The 18,273-nt window shown below is 62.7% G+C and overlaps 2 protein-coding genes across 3 annotated transcripts; both read right to left on the bottom strand.

Annotated features, from left to right (window-relative positions):
* Positions 1-346: 346 nt before the first annotated feature.
* On the bottom strand, positions 347-9,392 carry LOC101948940 (neuronal pentraxin-1-like). Its single transcript, XM_065570958.1, has 5 exons — positions 8,841-9,392; positions 3,023-3,209; positions 1,052-1,299; positions 673-852; positions 347-556 (listed from the first exon to the last, which is right to left on the bottom strand). Exons 1-5 carry the CDS (start codon positions 9,390-9,392, stop codon positions 347-349), a joined length of 1,377 nt encoding a protein of 458 aa, XP_065427030.1.
* LOC101948658 (toll-like receptor 13) lies at positions 9,202-16,894 on the bottom strand. 2 transcript variants are annotated; one of them, XM_065570790.1, is made up of 4 exons: positions 16,731-16,894; positions 16,214-16,338; positions 11,349-14,364; positions 9,202-10,446 (listed from the first exon to the last, which is right to left on the bottom strand). In XM_065570790.1, the coding sequence occupies exons 3-4, from the start codon at positions 14,030-14,032 to the stop codon at positions 10,284-10,286; spliced, it is 2,847 nt and encodes a 948-aa protein (XP_065426862.1). In that variant the 5' UTR covers positions 14,033-14,364; positions 16,214-16,338; positions 16,731-16,894; the 3' UTR covers positions 9,202-10,283. The 2 variants fall into 2 exon arrangements, with proteins under 2 accessions (XP_065426862.1, XP_065426861.1); XM_065570789.1 differs by having other exon boundaries at positions 16,214-16,341.
* Positions 16,895-18,273: the final 1,379 nt, after the last annotated feature.

The raw sequence follows: 18,273 nt of genomic DNA on the forward strand, positions 1-18,273 counted from the left end.
AGCCCCCCCGCTCTAACCACTAGACTCCGCTCCCCTCCCTGAGCTGGAGAGAACCCAGGAGTCCTGACTCCCAGCTCCCCCGCTCTAACCACTAGACCCCGCTCCCCTCCCTGAGCCGGAGAGAACCCAGGAGTCCTGGCTTCCAGTCCCCCCCCCACACACACACACACAACACTCTAACCACTAGACCCCGCTCCCCTCCCTGAGCCAGAGAGAACCCAGGAGTCCTGGCTTCCAGTCCCCCCCCCCACACACACACAACACTCTAACCACTAGACCCCGCTCCCCTTCCTCAGCCAGAGAGAACCCAGGTATTCGGGCCTCCAGCCCCCCCGTGGTGCAGGGCTCAGTGGCAGGCGTTGAAGGGCAGCTTGGCCACGCCCCCGTGCAGCTCCACAGCGCCCTCGGCCCAGGCCACGAGATCCCCGCGGGCGCGGCCGGCGCAGGTGGCCAGCCTGTAGACCTCGCCCGGCGCCAGGACGTGGCTCCACACGTTGAAGTCGGCCAGCTCCCCGATGAAGGCCTGCGTGGCGTCGAAGCGGCCGCCCAGCGTGTCCTGGGGGGGGAGCAGAGAGGCCAGGGGTAGACCAGGGAGGGCATTAGCCATCCGGAAGGGGGGGGGTACCTTGGAGCGGATGCTCTCAGCCTGGGGCGTGGGGGGGGGTCTCATACCTGCTCCTGCCCCAGGATGAAGACGCCCCCTGGCTTGATGGGGTGCCAGGGGGCCAGGTTCTCCCCGCTGCCCCGCCGCACCCCGTCCTGGTAGCTCTCCCAGATGCCGTCCCGCGTCGACCAGGTCACGCAGATGTGGTGCCACTTGGCGTCGTGGATAGCCAGGGGCAAGGTGGCAGCCTGGGGGGGCGTGGCAGGGAAAGGGTTAAGGGCAGTGCTCGAGGTCGGAGCCCCCCTGCCCCGCAGCCCAGCACCCCCTGATGAGCCCCCCTCCCCGCAGCCCAGCGCCCCCTGCTGGGCCCCCACCCCGCTCCCCGCAGCACAGAGCCCCCTGCAGCATCGCATCCTCTGCTGACCATGGCAGTCCCCAGCCCCGCACCTTGTCGTTGATGAGCAGCTCCATGGGGTTGTTGCCCCACTCAATGAGCACCAGCTCGTTGGCCTGGCCAGGCACGGAGTAGGAGAAGGGGGTGCCAACGCCAGGCGCTGAGCTGGACTTGAGCCAGAGGCAGACAGTGAAAGCGAAGATCTCGTGATGCAGCGTCCGCTTCACCTTGACGTACATGTAGTTGGTGCGAAGGGGGAAGCCCACACGGAAAACCTCGTCCGGCTTCTCCACTTTGTGCCCTAGAGGGACAAGGTCAGTCCTGGGGCGGCCAGACACAACCAGCCCCAGGGGAAAGGGGATGTGATTCTGGCCAGTAGCCAGTCAGCCATCTCCACATGCACTGATACGGCCATCAAACCATCATTGCATCCAGCTGTTCATTCAACTAGCCATCCCTCATTTCAGCCAGCCAGCCAGCCATCCCTCATTTCAGCCAGCCATCCCTCAGGTATCATTTCATCCATCCATAGATCCATCCATCATCTCCTCATCCATCCTTCTAGCCACGTACCATTTCATCCACCCATCCAATGCTCCATCCATGCATCCAGGTACCATTTCATCCATCCATAGATCCATCCATCCATGTACCATTTCATCCATAGATCCATCCCTTTCCTCCATCAATCCGGGTACCATTTCATCCATCCATTCAATGCTCCATCCATCCATGTACCATTTCATCCATCCATTCAACACTCCATCCATTCTTCTATCCAGGTACCATTTCATCCATCCATTCAACGCTCCATCCATTCTTCTATCCAGGTACCATTTCATCCATCCATTCAACGCTCCATCCATTCTTCTATCCATGTACCATTTCATCCATCCATTGAACGCTCCATCCATTCTTCTATCCAAGTACCATTTCATCCATCCATTCAATGATCCATCCATCCATGTACCATTTCATCCATAGATCCATCCCTTTCCTCCATCAATCCGGGTACCATTTCATCCATCCATTCTTCTATCCATGTACCATTTCATCCATCCATTCAACGCTCCATCCATTCTTCTATCCAGGTACCATTTCATCCATCCATTCAACGCTCCATCCATTCTTCTATCCAGGTACCATTTCATCCATCCATTCAACGCTCCATCCATTCTTCTATCCATGTACCATTTCATCCATCCATTGAACGGTCCATCCATTCTTCTATCCATATACCATTTCATCCATCCATTGACGCTCCATCCATTCTTCTATCCAAGTACCATTTCATCCATCCATTCAATGATCCATCCATCCATGTACCATTTCATCCATAGATCCATCCCTTTCCTCCATCAATCTGGGTACCATTTCATCCATCCATTCAATGCTCCATCCATCCATGTACCATTTCATCCATCCATTGAACGCTCCATCCATTCTTCTATCCAGGTACCATTTCATCCATCCATTCAACGCTCCATCCATTCTTCTATCCATGTACCATTTCATCCATCCATTGAACGCTCCATCCATTCTTCTATCCAGGTACCATTTCATCCATCCATTCAACGCTCCATCCATTCTTCTATCCAGGTACTATTTCATCCATCCATTCAATGATCCATCCATAGATCCATCCATCCATGTACCATTTCATCCATAGGTCCATCCCTTTCCTCCATCCATCCATCCATGTACCATTTCATCCATAGGTCCATCCCTTTCCTCCATCCATCCATCCATGTACCATTTCATCCATCCATTCAACGTTCCATCCATAGCTTCGCCCATCAGTGATTCCATCCATTCATTCAATTATCAATTCAGCCATACATAAGTCCATCCATGCAACTACCTAGCTTTGTAGCTACAATGCCACCCATCCATCTATTCTGTTATCCCCCTGTCCATCCCTGCAGTGAGTCCTATTCATCCAGCCACAGCTCTAGTCTGGATCCTTCGATGCCCACACCCACCAACTATCCATCTGCCGATACCCCCGCACCCCTGCCCCTCACCCTTCTCATGAGGCCCGTGGACCCTGTTCTTGTGCCAGTGCAGCTCCTCGTGGCCGTGGTGCGGCTCCTCGTGGCCGTGGTGTTCGGTGGTGTTGAATTTCTCTTGGATCTGATGCTCCAAGATGCTGATTTTCTTCTGCAGGGCGTCACGCAGGGAGATGGAGAACAGGGAACTGTTGTGGCTGTGCTGGGGGGTGGGGGTGGGGGTGGGAGGAGGGGACTGTGAGCGAGACCTTATCATTCTCTCGGTGCCCATCTACCCTGGTATCCCGCCCTGTCCCTGCTACCCTGGATCGTCCCATGGGCCCATCTACCCTGGTATCCTGCCTCATTTGTACCACCCTGGATTAGACCCATAGGCCCCTCTAGCCCAGCATCCTACCCCCTGTCCCTGGATCATAGAGTCATCAATCCCAAGGCCAGGAAGGTCCAGTGTGCTCACCTAGTCTGACCTCCTGTATTACACAGGCCAGGCTGAGAAAGCGTCAGCGACGGCGAAACCACCACGCTGCTGGGTAAACGGTGCCAGTGGTTAATGACGCTCACCGTCACAAACCTACATCTTATTTCCAGTCTGTCAGCTCGGGTTCCACCTTCCTCAGCGAGATGGAAGAGCCCGTGATTAAATATTCGTTCCCCCTACGTACTGGGATCAAGTCCCGCCTTCACCTTCTCGTTGTTGAGCTAAATAGCTGGCGCTCCTGGCGTCTCTCGCTCTAACGCAGGTTTTCTAATCCTCTAATCACCCCTGTGGCTCTTCTCTGCCCCCTCGCCAATCGGGCAACGTCCTCCTTGGATGGGGGGCACCAGAACTGGATGCAGGAGCCCCACATTGTTGCCCCAGGGCCAAATCACCTCTCTGCTCCTACTCGAGATTCCCCTGGTGACGCTTCCCAGGTTCCCGTTAGCCCTTTTGACCTTCGCATCGCACAGGGTAGCTCAGGGTTCAACTGATTGGCCACTACGACCCCCCCCTCCAAAAAAAAATCTTTTTCAGAGTTGCTGCTTCCCAGGAGAGAGCCCCCCTGCCCCATCCTAGGAGTCCAGCCAGCATTTGTTCCTAGATGGATACAGGTACATTTAGCCGCATGAAAACCCACAATGCTTGTGTCCAGTTTACCAAGCGATCCAGCTAGCTCCGTAGCCATGCCCTGGCCTCTGTGTTATTTACCCCCACCCTCAATTGTCGTGTCCTCTGTAAACATCACCGGTGACGATTTCCCGTTTTCTTCCAGGTCGAAAACGTTACATCGCCTCGGGACCAGGGCCAAGCCCTGCGGGACCCCAGGAGAAACACGCGTGCTCAGCGGCGACGCCCCGTTTGCAGTTACAGTTTGAGACCTGGCGTCGGCCAGTTAAAAACTTCCGCGTGGGCCGTGCTGGTTTATAACGGTCGAAATGCCGTGTGCTACCACGTGAAACGCCGCCCAGAAGTGTCAGTTTATTACATCAACTCGCTTAGCGTTAGCAACCAAACTTGTCATCTCAGCCAAAAGCGAGATCAAGTTAGTTTGACGGGATCTATTTCCCATAAACCCCTGCTGATTGGCATTAAGTACATTGCCCTCCTCCAAGTCTTTATTGAGTCCTGTATCAGTCACTCCATTAACTTGCTAGGGATTGATGTCAGACCGACAGGCCTGGAACTGCCCCGGGTCATATGCTTTATTCTTTGTAAATAGTGGCACATTAGCTCTCTTCCAGTGCTCCAAGACTTATTGGAAATCAACATTAATGGGCCAGTGAGCGTCTCAGCCAGCTCTTTTAAAACTCTTGGTTGCAAGTTATCTGGACCTGCTGATTTTAAAAGTCTAACTGTAGTTGCTGCTGTTTACCATCCTCCTGAGACACTAGGGGAATGGAAAGTGTGGTATCGTATGATAGGCCATCATCTATTTTCCCCCAAATACACAACAGAAATATTTGTTGAACAATTCTACCTTTTCTGCTTTATTGTTCATAATTCTACCATTTCCATCTAGCAATGGACCAATACCATTGTCAGGATTCTTTTTATTTTTAATATACTTAAAAAAAACCTCCTTCTTATTGTACCTAGCTCTGCTGGACATAGACCCTCTGCTGACCCTTTGCTTCCCATATCAATTTTCTACAAATCATAGTAATGAATATAAATCAGAAGCTATCAACTTCCCCTTTGTTTCTGATTTATATTCATTACTATCAACTTCCCCATTGCTTCTGATTTATATTCATTACTATGAGCTTCCCCTATCTTCTAGTTGTTATACCTCGTTATCTGCCTTCACTTCCTCTCTAAGGTTGTGTTGTTAACCAGCGCAGCCTTTTCCCTCAGCTGTGGTTTTCGGGTGTCTGGTATAGCGTTCTTAGGCAATTTCCAATGATCATTCACATTTTTCTGATTAAATTCTTCCTTCCGGCTGATTTGGCTTATCATTGTTTTCATCTTTGTGAAACTGGCCCTTTTAAAGCACCAAGGAAATAATCTCATCACTCTGGACTTTACTCTCTTTGCACATTATGAATACCATCAAGGCGTGGTCCCTTGTACCAGAGCCACCATTAATTTCTAGCTCCGTGCTCAGTTCCTCATTCTGTTAGGATGAGTAGAATTCCCCCGTGTCGGTGGCTACAGCGTTTGAGACAGGAACTCGTCAACTAGCACATTTAGAAATTCCCAGAATGATTTAGTGTTGGCAGCACATGGCCTCCAGCGTACATTATTCAAATTGAAGCCCCAGGGATCACGCCGCTTTTGTTCCTATACGTTACAGGGGGCATACATTGTTGTTCACTCTGGTCCCTAGTGTGCTTCGAAGGGGCTGTAGCGGACTCCAACTAATAACCCTTCTTGTTCTTTATCTGTTAGGCCATTGATCCCAAAGCGTAGAGCATTTTCGTCCGTGTCGTCCGTGACGCGGAAACAGGGCGTGCCATTTGTGGCGTGGATTTCCCTTTCGCCCACCAGGTTTCAGTGATACCAGCTGAATCACCCGCAAGCAAGTCCAAAGCCTCTTGGTTGTTGCCCAGGGGCCGAGCTTTGCTGTACAGGCAACGCGAGGCTTTTCCTCCCCTCACATCCTTTGCTTCCTTGATTCATTTTTTCCCCTCAGAATCCTGATTTTAGGAGAAGCCCTCAGCCTGCTCCTCCACTCGCCCCACTCCCCTCCCATCACGTTCTGGGGACAGGTCGGCCGGAGCCATCAAGCCAAGATCTAACACAGCCGGACGCAACATTTCCTGAGACCCCTGGGCCTGTCTGGCCTGGTATTTAGGCCCAGCGCCCTACTGAGGCCCTGATCTCCTCCCCTCATACCCCTGCCCCATGGGGGGGGGGGGAATCTGACCCCGCCCCCCCCGGCCAGGCGGTTCAGGTTTCCCAGACATGCTGAGAAGGGACAAACAGGAAGGAAGAGGCCAAGGGGGTTTATATTTAGCTGAATGCTCCGGCCAGGACCCGAGCTGCTCCCGCTAATCCATCCCCCTCCTCCCACAGAGCCGCCAGCGCCAATTAGCGGCGGTGCCACAAACCCACTGATGCCAATGGAGCAGCCTTTGTATGGTGCTGGAGGGCAGCCTGATCCTCCACTAGCCCACACTCCCCTCCCAGAGCTGGGAGAGAACCCAGGAGTCCTGGCTCCCAGCCCCTTGCTCTAACCACTAGACCCCACTCCCCTCCCAGAGCTGGGAGAGAACCCAGGAGTCCTGGCTCCTAGCCCCCTTGCTCTAACTACTAGCCCCCACTCCCCTCCCAGAGCTGGGGAGAGAACCCAGGAGTCCTGGCTCCCAGCCCCCTGCTCTAGCCACTAGCCCCCACTCCCCTCCCAGAACAAGGGACAGAACCCATAAGAACAGCCATATTGGGTCAGACCAAAGGTCCATCCAGCCCAGTATCCTGTCTGCCGACAGTGGCCAATGCCAGATACTCCCAGAGGGAGTGAACCTAACAGGCAATGATCAAGTGATCTCTCTCCTGCCCAGGAGTCCTGGCTCCCAGCTCCCTGCTCTAACCACTAGCCCCCACTCCCTTCCCAGAGCCAGAGACAACTCAGGAGTCCTGACTCTCAGCTGCTCTTCCTCTACGCAGGGAACAAATACTCAGTAACGGACTCTCCACTGTAGCAGAGGACGGTCGAGCCTGATCCCAGGGCTGGAAGTTGAAGCGAGACACATTCCCGCGGGAAACAGCGTGAACATTTCTCATGGGAGAGCAATTAACCAGCGGAACAACGGGCCCGGCGCACGGTGGATTCTCCCTCACCGGCAGCGTGGGGCTCGTTCTCTGAACGCTCGGCCCTGGGAACAGCTGGGGGCCGTCCCCGGGCCTGTGCTGTCCAGGAGCTCAGATCGCCTGACCACCACAGTCCCTGCTGGTCTTGGATCTGTGACTCTAACCACTAGACCCCACTCCCGTCGAGTGTGCTTTGAGGCATGGGGCACGGGGCCTTTGCCCTCTAGGAGGTGCCAGCTCTGATCTGCCCCAGGGCAAGGACTGGCTGGCTCAGGGGGGCAGGGAATGGGGCCTGGGGCCAGTCCCCTCTAGGAGGCGCCGACTCCCATTCAGCCCCAGGACGGAGACTGGCTGGCTGTGTCCCAGGACCCTGGGAAACGTTCATCTTCCAGAACCATCCCAGTAATTCAAGGGCAAAGGGGTCTTAACTGGGGTCTTGGCAGATGGTCTTGAAATAGGATCAATCAGTAATTCCTCCGGGCTGGGATCTGGGGGCTGTTTCTACTTAATTAGTTAAAGCCGGAGGCAGGGGGCTGGGAATCTGGACTCCTGGGTTCTATCCCTGGCTCTGGGAGGGGAGTGGGGTGTAATGGTTTGGGGGGGGGGGAAGCAGGCCATGAGGTTCCTAACTGGGTGAGTGATGAGAGAGGTTGAGATGATGGAGGAAGGGGGAGGGGGTAAACTGAGGTAATGGGGGCGGGGCTGGTGGTGTTAGGGGGCAAGCAATGGCAAAGGATGCAGGGGGATGGGGTAGGGGGGGCCGTGGGGAGCTGACCTGATCCTAGCATAGGGGGAGGGGGGGTGATCCTGCCCCAGGGTGAGAAGGGAGGTTATGGGAGTGACAGTTGCGGACTGATCGGATGGGGTGTGGGGGGACGGGGTGTGGGGGGACGGGGTGTTGAGGGGATGGGGCCTATAAGGGGCTGCTCCTTGAGCCATCTCAGCATTTAGGGAGGGGGCGGCTGGGGGGGTGAATGGGGCCCCACAGCATCTGTTGATGCTCCAGCCCCTCCTAGAATGACTCCAGCGTGAGGAAGGGGGGCACTGGTGGGGGGCGGGTGATGGGGGTCAGTGGGCAAGGGGGAGAGGTTAATAGGCAGGGCATGGGGTCCCTGGGGAGGGGGTCAATGGTCGGGGTGGGGGGGAAGCTGGGGAGGTCAGTGAGGAGGGGGTCGATGGGAGGGATGTATGGCCAGGGGGGCGGTGGGTCAGTGGGGGGGGGGTTGATGGCAAGGGGGGGTGTGGGTCAGTGAGGAGGGAGGTTGATGGGAGGGCTGTGGGTCAGTGAGGAGGGGGAGTCGATGGCTGGGGGAGGGTCAGGGAGGAGGGGGGTTGATGGCAAGGGGGGGCTGTGGGTCAGTGAGAAAGGGGGAGTTGATGGCTGGGGGGGTCAGTGAGGAGGGGGAGTCAATGGCTGGGGGGGTCAGTGAGGAGGGGGGTTGGGAGGGCTGTGGGTCAGTGAGAAAGGGGGAGTTGATGGCTGGGGGGGGTCAGTGAGGAGGGGGAATCAATGGCTGGGGGGGTCAGTGAGGAGGGGGGTTGGGAGGGCTGGGGGTCAGTGAGGAGGGTGGGGTCGATAGCTGGGTGGAACAAGCCCCCCCTTACCTGGAGGTGCTCCAGCCTCTCCTTGAGCGATTCCAGCATGCGCTCCAGTTGGGGGGCGCCGGCGGGTGCCTCCCGGGGCGGGTCCTCCATGGTGTTGGGGGCGGCGCTGGCCTTGCGGAAGGCGGCCTCGTGCCCGGCGCCGCCCGGGGGCTCGGGGTGCTCGCGGTGCCCGAAGTGGGGGTACTCGTTCTCCCGACCGACCCCCTCCCGGTGCCCGTGGCTCAGGTTGTCCTCGTGCCCGCCCGGCCCGTGCTCCCCGCCCGCCCGCCCCTCGCACCGGCTCAGCTTGGCTGTCAGCTCCCGCACCGTCTCCCGCTGGTCCAGGATGGTCTCCTTCTGGTGCACCACTGTCTCCCGCAGGTGCAGGATGGTCTCTTTGGCCTCCTCCAGTGTGCCCGCCCAGTGCCCCCCGGCCCGCGGCTGCGGGGCCTGCTGGCAGCCCGTCTCCAGCTCCAGGGGCATGGGGCTGCAGACGAACTTGGGCAGGGCATACTCCCCCCTGCTGCCGGGCACCCAGCAGAGGGCCCAGAGGAGAGCCCAGGCCAGCCACATCCCGGCACCCGCCGGACCCCTCGCCACCGCCCCAGCCTTCCTCCCACGGAGGCGCCCGGCTGATTTGTGCCAGCGGCCGGTTGGCTCGGTGAGCAGCTGGGACTTTTCTGTTTCTCGCCGCCCCCCGGCACCATCCCGTCCGGCTCGATTTCCCAAATCCCCTGGTGATGGGCGGAGGGCGCCCGTCTCCCAGGAGACGGGAGAATTAGACGGGCAGGTTAATGGGCTTAAGGAGTCGTGGCAAAGCTCCCCCACCCACCCCTGGCAACGGGACCCAGGCGTCCTACAACCAAGCTGGCAGGGATCAGGGGCGTTTGGCAGATGAAAGGATTCTAAGGAACTGGGAGGGATTTAGGGAGGGGAAATGACACACCGGGACACCGGGGGGCTTTCCACAGCCACCGGGAATGAGCCCCCCGCACGGCACGGGGGGGGGGGGTGCGCCCAGAGCCAGACATCTTCCCTGGGTCAATCCGGAGTCACCCCTCCCTGCAGTTGGGACAGGGCCGGGTTCTGATCTAAGCTCCTGGGGTCAATCCGGAGTCACCCCTGCCTGCAGTGGGGACAGGGCCAGGTTCTGATCTCTGCTATCCCAGGGTCAATCTGGAGTCACCCCTGATGGCATGGGAGTGAATCCAGATTTGCACCAGGGGGGCCATGGAGTTTACAGTTAAGCCCCCCCACCCGAGCCATGGGCTGTTGGATATAACACAGTAAACAATCCAGCTTTATTCTGTAGAGCGCCTATATACACGGCGGCAGGTGTCACTGCCCCCTGCTGGCTGAATAAGCCCCGCTCACCGCTGTGTCATAGTCCTCGTACCGCACCAGGCGGAGGGGGAGTCTGAAGAGGCTGGGGTGTGGTTCTCTCCCTGCAGCCCCAGGCTGGGGTTACTCGACCACGTTGAACTGAACCATCCCCGCGGCTTCCCGGCCGTCCCCCAGGGCCTCCCGCAGCTGGGTCCAGAACACGTCCTGGGCCTCGGGCTGCTCCGGCCAGTGCAGGTAGCTACGCTGTTTCACCAGCTTCCGCAGGCGGTGGTAGGGGGAGAGGCTGCGGGGGGGAGAGGCCAAGATCTGAGCCCCAGTACCCACGGCACAGGGCAACCGCGCCCCACAAGCTCCCCCAGAGCCAGCACCACCCCCTGCTCCCCACAGCACCCCCAGGAGTGCCCCCCAGAGCCAGGGCCACCCCCTGCTCCCCACAGCACCCCCAGGAGCTCGCCCCACAGCCAGAACCCCCCCCCACACACACTCCCCACAGTGCCCCGGGAGCTCCCCCACAGCCAGTGCCCCCCTGCTCCCGTGGGAGTGCCCCCAAAACCAGCACCACCCCCTGCTCCCCACAGCACCCCCGGGAGCGCCTCCCACAGCCAGCACCACTCCCGGGAGCACCCCCCACAACCAGCACCACCCCCTGCTCCCCACAGCACCCCCGGGAGCGCCCCCCACAGCCAGCACCATCCCCTGCTCCTCGCAGCGCCCCTGGGAGTGCCCCCCACAGCCAGCACCATCCCCTGCTCCTCGCAGCGCCCCCCACAGCCAGCACCATCCCCTGCTCCCCACAGCGCCCGTGGGAGCGCCCCCAAAACCAGCACCACCCCCTGCTCCCCACAGCACCCCCGGGAGCGCCTCCCACAGCCAGCACCACTCCCGGGAGCACCCCCCACAACCAGCACCACCCCCTGCTCCCCACAGCGCCCCCGGGAGCGCCCCCCACAGCCAGCACCACCCCCTGCTCCTCACAGCGCCTCCCACAGCCAGCACCACCCCCTGCTCCCCGCAGCGCCCCCGGGAGTGCCCCTCACAGCCAGCACCATCCCCTGCTCCTCGCAGCGCCCCCCACAGCCAGCACCATCCCCTGCTCCCCACAGCACCCCCGGGAGCTCCCCCCACAGCACCCCCGGGATCTCCCCCCTGAGGCAGTGACCCCCCGCCCCGCTACCCCCACCTCACCGGTAGCTGGGGATGTCCTGGAGGAAGACGACGACCAGCGGGTCGTGGCCCTGGTAGTAGGTGCGGGCGCAGGCCAGCTGGATCTCCAGCGAGCACCACTCGCTCTCCAGGGCGCGGGCGCTCAGCAGGCACAGGGCCTTACGGCTGCTGCTCACCCCGCGCTGCACGTTGTCCAGGTAATAGGCCCCGGGGGCGAAGTCGCGGGGCCCAAAGCAGAGCCGGAACCGGGGCTGCCCTTCCTCCTCCAGCTTGGCCAGCAGCGTCCGCACCACCCAGGCCTCGTCCTCGGCGCAGCAGGAGACGTAGGCGTCGTACTGGTAGCCCCGCCGGTCCCGCCGCAGCCGGCCCCGGCCCCAGGCCCGCACCAGGTAATAGCCGTAGCGCAGGGTCCAGCCCAGCTTGGCCCCGGCCAGGGACCCCGCCAGCATCAGGAAGGTGGCGGTGAACGACCACGCGAAGAAGACGACGCCCAGGTCCACCCAGCAGAAGGAGAGATCGTGGGCTTGGAAGAGCCCCTCGCTCACGCCAGGCCCCAGGCAGAGGTAGGAGCCCAGCAGGGCCACCTGGACCCCCGGCTCCGCCGCCGACCAGTTCTGGAACCAGGCGTTCTCGCAGGAGCAGGCCAAGGGGTTCCCGGCCACGTCCAGGAAGCGCAGCGCGGGCAGGCCAGCCAGCGGGGCCCAGCTCACGTTGCGCAGCCCGTTCTCCCGCAGCGAGAGCGACTCCAGGGAGGCCAGGCTGGAGAAGACCTCGCCGGGCAGGTCCCGGAGGGAGCTGCCATCCAGCCCGAGCCGCCGGAGGCTGCCCAGGCCTTGGAAGAGCCCCGGGCGGAGGCTGAAGGGCCCTTCCCGGCTGGGGTAAATGTCGGAGAGATCCAGGTAGAGGAGGCCAGCCAAGGGAGCCAGCGAGAGGTTGAGGAAGATGCCGCCAGGGTTGTCCCTCAGGTAGAGCTCCTGGAGGTTCCCCAGCCCTTGGAAGAGTTGGGAGGGCAGCCGGACGGGGGGCCGGGCCTCCTGCGAGCTGAGATCCAGGCACCGCAGGGCCGGCAGGCCGGCGAAGGGGGCGGGCGAGTCGTACTTGCTGTAGGCCAGGAGGCGGTTGCGGCTGAGGTCCAGGGTCTCCAGGGCCTTCAGGCCCAAGAAGGAGCCCTGGGAGAGTTTGTAGAGACCGTTCTGGGCCAGCGAGAGGTGGCGGAGGGAGGTGAGCCCCTTGAAGGCCCATTTCTGGAGGGTGAGGATGCGGTTGCTGGAGAGCAGCAAGGTGTGGAGATGGTGGAGGCTCTGGAAGGCGGACGTCTTGATGTACCGGAGGTTGTTGTCGCTCAGGTCCAGGGTCTCCACCTTGCGGGCGTAGACCAAGGTGTCACGGGTGACAGATGCCAACTGGCAGCCCTGCAGCAGTAGGGTCCTCAGGGAGGCCATGCCCAGAAAGGTCCCCTTGTAGAGGTAGGTCAGGCGGTTCCTGGACAGGTCCAGGTGGGTCAAGGCGCTGAGGGGCCGGAAGACGCCGTCTTCCAGCTTGGTGAGGTGGTTGCGCCGCAGGACGAGGACCCGGAGCCGGGGCAGCGACCCGCCCCAGGCGCTCTGCTTCAGCTCCTGGACCTTGCACTTGTCCAGCGAGAGGGACTCCAGGTGGGGGAACAAGCGGAAGACGCCCCCCTGGAGCCGGCTCAGCGGGGTGGTGGACAGGTCCAGCCAGGTTAGGTTGGTGCAGGCGCCCAGTTGGGCCAGCCGGGACGGCGGGACCTTGGAGTGTTTGATGTCCAGGCTGGTCAGCGCCGGCAAGCTCTCCAGGACCTGGCAGGCCAGCCCCAGGTCCGAGTCCAGCGCCGGGCGCATGCTGGACCAGTGCAGGGCTGTAAGGTTGGGCAATGGCAGGCCCAGAAGATGGGAGATGTTGAGGGGGTTTTCGTCCAAACTCAGCTTCTCCAGGCCGGGCGCGGCGCGGAAGGAACCGGCCGCCAGCCGGCTCATGTTGTTGCGGGTCAGGTTGAGCGAGCGCAGGCCGGGCAGGGAGCAGCGGGCGAGATCCAGCCAGGCGATGCTGTTGTTCCGCAGGTTGAGGTCCCGCAGGAAAGGCATGGAGAGCAGGCCGGGGCCAGGGCACGGGGCGGAGATCCGGTTGGAGTCCAGGTCGAGGATGGAGAGGTTGGCCAATTTCCCGGCGGCCGTGGCCACCTCCTGGAGCCGGGAGAGCTGGTTGTGGGGCAGGTGGAGCTCCTGCAGGCCGGGCTGGGCCGCCAGGGCGGTGGGGTGGAGGGCGGCCAGGGCGTTGCCCCCCAGAAGCAGCACCCGCAGGCCCGTCAGCTCCGCCAGCGCCGTGGGGCCCAGGGCCGCCAGCCGGTTCTGACTGAGGTCCAGCAGCTCCAGCTCCCGCAGGCCCCGGAAGGCGCCGGTCTGCAGGGCGCGGATGCGGTTGCGGTCGAGCCGCAGCTCCCGCAGGCGGGGCAGGTGGGCGAAGGTGGCGGGCGCCAGGCCCTGCAGGGCGTTCTGGGAGGCGTTGAGCCAGAGGGTGGAGTTGGGCAGCGGGGCGATGGCCGGGCCCAGCTGGGTGATGCCGCGCCCAGCGCAACTGGCGTAGCCTGGCAGCTCGTTCGGCAGCAGGCACCAGGTGAAGCCGAAGGCGCCGGCATAGCGGGCACAGGTGGCGGCTGCAAGGAGCCAGAGGGGCAGGGCCAGGGGCATGGCGGGGGGGTGTGTGGGTGTGCTGGTCTGTGTGTGTGCTGTTCCCTGCTAGTTGTGTGTGTGCGTGTGGGTCTGGCACTGCCCCCTGCTGGCACAGCTCAGAACACGCCCTGCTTACATCCCCTACCCCACCCACTGACCCCTGCACGCAGTGACCTCCACCCACTCCCGGCAATGAGTGACCTGGGGCGGGGCGTCTAGCTACATCCCGCCCTCTCACCGTGATTGACAGCTCGCCCACTCCCCAATCCGATGGCAGGTGCCTTAAAAGAGCCTCAGTTTCCCGCTCCCGGCTGGGGCTGAGCTGAGCTGAGCGGCCCGGCACAGAGACACTGCAACGAGAATGTAAATTGCACTCCGGTCACTAGTGGTTAGAGCTGGGGGGGCGGGGAGCCCGGACTCCTGGGTTCTCTCCCCAGCTCTGGGAGAGCAGTGGGGCTAGTGGTTAGAGGGGGGCTGGACAGCTAACAGCAACTGTCGGTGACCTCCCGGGGCCAGACCTCATTTCTCTGCTTCACTTCCCCTTCGGCAAAGCCGGGCTAAGGAAGTTTCCTCTGCAGCCCGGAGGTCTGTGGAATCAGAGCTAATGATCGGAAAGGGCTTAAATCCGGGCTAAGCAGGGGCAGTGTTGGCACCGGCCCCAGGGCAGGGACTGGCTGGCTCAAGGGTGGGGAATGGGGCCCGGGGCCTCTCCCCTCTAGGGGGCACCGGCTCCCACCCAGCCCCAGGGCAGGGACTGGCTGGCTCAAGGGTGGGGAATGGGGCCCGGGGCCTCTCCCCTCTAGGGGGTGCCGGCTCCCACCAGGCCCCAGAGCAGGGACTGGCTGGCTCAGGGGGGCAGGGAATGGGGCCCGGGGCCTCTCCCCTCTAGGGGGCGCCGGGTCCCACCTGGCAGCAGGTGCCCTACATCGTTTCTATGCATGCCGAGTTTGTTGGGCCTCAGCCCTGCTCCCAGGTGCCCCTAGGGCATGATTCCCCCCCCCCACACACACACACACACACACACACCCCCACCGGGAGAGAGGCCAAGGTCCGCATGGGCCTTTGATACAGAGCCCCTTGTGCCCCTGGGGAAGGACTAGGGGGAGCTATGGACTGGGGGGAAGGGGTCTATGGGGGGGGCGGGGTAGATAATAGCTGTCTCTTGGAGGGGGGGCTGTCTTTGGATGCAGTTGTGGCCCCTAGTGGCAGGAAATTGCAGCTTCTGCCTCCCCCCTCCCCCCCACTCTTTGCTCCACCTTTCTTGTGGTAGAGCGAATGAAACCATCTCCGGGAAGTGGGACCCCCCCGCCAGCACCCCAGGGGACAGTGAGTCTCGGGGGGGCTCTCAGCTGAGGGATGGGCTCCCCAGGGACCTTCATGGTCTGGTTTGGAGCTGTCCCATCCTTGCCCACGGCGGAGGGGGGAGGCGATTGGGGGCAGCTGGGGGCCTGCAGCAAGTGCATGGGGGCAGGGGTATGTCTATGTGACCAGACCCCCAACTTGGCTGGTGCCCCTCACTCCCGACCCGCAGCCCCCTGCTAGCCCAGCCCTGGGCTCCCCACAGCCCTGCCGGTGCCCCTCACTCCCGACCCGCAGCCCCTGCCAGCCCAGCCCTGGGCTCCCCCCAGCCCTGCCGGTGCCCCTCACTCCCCACCCGCAGCCCCCTCCTAGCCCAGCCCTGGCCCCCCCATCCCTGCCAATGCCCCTCACTCCCGACCCGCAGCCCCCTGGTAGCCCAGCCCTGGGCCCCCCATCCCTGCCAATGCCCCTCACTCCCGACCCGCAGCCCCCTGCTAGCCCAGCCCTGGGCTCCCCACAGCCCTGCCGGTGCCCCTCACTCCCGACCCACAGCCCCCTGCTAGCCCAGCCCTGCCCCCTCCAGCTCTGCCGGTGCCCCTCACTCCCGACCCACAGCCCCCTGCTAGCCCAGCCCTGCCCCCTCCAGCTCTGCCAGTGCCCCTCACTCCCGACCCGCAGCCCCCTGCTAGCCCAGCCCTGGGGCCCCCCAGCTCTGCCGGTGCCCCTCACTCCCGACCCGCAGCCCCCTGCTAGCCCAGCCCTGGGCCCCCCCCAGCTCTGCCGGTGCCCCTCACTCCCGACCCGCAGCCCCCTGCTAGCCCAGCCCTGGGCCCCTCCCAGCCCTGCCCGTGCCCCTCACTCCCGACCCACAGCCCCCGTTAGCCCAGCGCTCGCTCTCACCTGCTACCTCAGAGCTCAGACTTTGGCACCATCCGTCCCCATCTCCTGGGATGAGTCAAAACTTGTCCCCTGGGCGTTACTGGCGCCACTTCCTCATTGTGCAACACGGCGACGCCGTCGGAAACCTGCTGCGGAAATTACAGCACCCGGGTCAATGCGCAGGGTGTGCACCAGGGGGCGCCCTCCCCCACAGGGGTCATTGACCCCCACTGAGCCCCCCGCCGAGCCCCCCACAGCCCAGCGCCCCCTAGCGGCGCGCTGGGGCATTGGGGCAGCCCTGCCTGCTGGGGAGCTGCAGTGGCAGGGGGCGGGCAGCAGGGGGCAGTGTGACCCCAGGCTGAGCCGGAGAAGATCCAACCCCGGGCTGTGAGATTGCTGGGGCGGGGGAGACGCTGGCCGCGGTCCCATGTGAACAGGGAGCCCAGAGCACCATGGACGTGCCTGGGAGCCCAGCCAGCCCTGGGGGGGAGCTGCGGCTAACGCCCCGGGGGGGGGGGGGAGAAGGGGTCACGCAGACCTGGGGGTGGGGCGGGCGCCAGGAATCCGGGGAAGTGGAGGCTGCAGTAGACACGTCTTTGCGTCTGGAACCGGGTCTGGGAACCCAGAGAGTGGAGATGGGGGAAGAGAGGGTGAGGGCAGAGCCCTGCCCGTGCCCCTCACTCCCGACCCGCAGCCCCTGCTAGCCCAGCTCTGCCCCCCCAGCCCTGCCGGTGCCCCTCACTCCCGACCCGCAGCCCCTGCTAGCCCAGCTCTGCCCCCCCCAGCCCTGCCCGTGCCCCTCACTCCCGACCCGCAGCCCCTGCTAGCCCAGCTCTGCCCCCCCCAGCCCTGCCCGTGCCCCTCACTCCCGACCCGCAGCCCCTGCTAGCCCAGCTCTGCCCCCCCAGCCCTGCCGGTGCCCCTCACTCCCGACCCGCAGCCCCTGCCCCCCCAGCCCTGCCCGTGCCCCTCACTCCCGACCCACAGCCCCTGCTAGCCCAGCTCTGCCCCCCCCCAGCCCTGCCCGTGCCCCTCACTCCCGACCCGCAGCCCCTGCCCCCCCAGCCCTGCCGGTACCCCTCACTCCCGACCCGCAGCCCCTGCTAGCCCAGCTCTGCCCCCAGCTCTGCCGGTGCCCCTCACTCCCGACCCGCAGCCCCTGCTAGCCCAGCTCTGCCCCCCCCCAGCCCTGCCGGTGCCCCTCACTCCCGACCCGCAGCCCCTGCTAGCCCAGCTCTGCCCCCCCCCAGCCCTGCCGGTGCCCCTCACTCCCGACCCGCAGCCCCTGCTAGCCCAGCCCTGCCCCCCCAGCCCTGCCGGTGCCCCTCACTCCCGACCCGCAGCCCCTGCTAGCCCAGCTCTGCCCCCAGCTCTGCCGGTGCCCCTCACTCCCGACCCGCAGCCCCTGCTAGCCCAGCTTTGCCCCCCCCCCAGCCCTGCCCGTGCCCCTCACTCCCGACTCGCAGTCCCCATTGCACATCTAAGACTGTTATATTACAATGACTGTTCATATTTGGCTACTGACCTTAGTACTTAGAAGGGAGAGTGCCCCCCACCCCGCAGCCCAGCACCCCCCGCCGCCCCGCTCCCCGCAGCCCAGCACCCCCCGCCGGGCCCCCACCCCGCTTCCCCCAGCCCGGCGCCCCCTGCCGAGCCCCGCAGCCCAGCGCCCTCTAGCGCCCCCTGCCGAGCCCTGACAGCCAGGGGAGGGCGCCCCTGTAAGACCAGTCCCCGGGTCCATTCATCGGGCTGGTTCCAGCTGAGACAACACGTTCCGTCGGGGGGGGGGGGGTTAGTCTCTCTCTTTAAATATGTAAATGAGCCAAAGAGGCCACGCCCATTTCACGCTAAACTGACCCAGATTGGGAGGGGCGGGGCGGTCGCGGGCGACTCCTGATTGGCTGGAAAGTTTCTTTTCAGGCTGGAGTTTTGGCAGGACCTTTTTGTGTCTGTCTCTTTCACTGGGTCCTTCCTTCCCCCCCCCCCCCGCACCCCGCCCCCCCAGCGCACCCCTCCCCGAACCTCCCATAACCCCTCCCTCGCAGCACCCCGCCCCCAGAACCCCCCCCCTCCGCAGCTCC

The sequence above is a fragment of the Chrysemys picta genome, chromosome 17 (assembly GCF_011386835.1).
Source record: "Chrysemys picta bellii isolate R12L10 chromosome 17, ASM1138683v2, whole genome shotgun sequence".
Lineage (NCBI taxonomy): Eukaryota > Metazoa > Chordata > Testudines > Emydidae > Chrysemys > Chrysemys picta.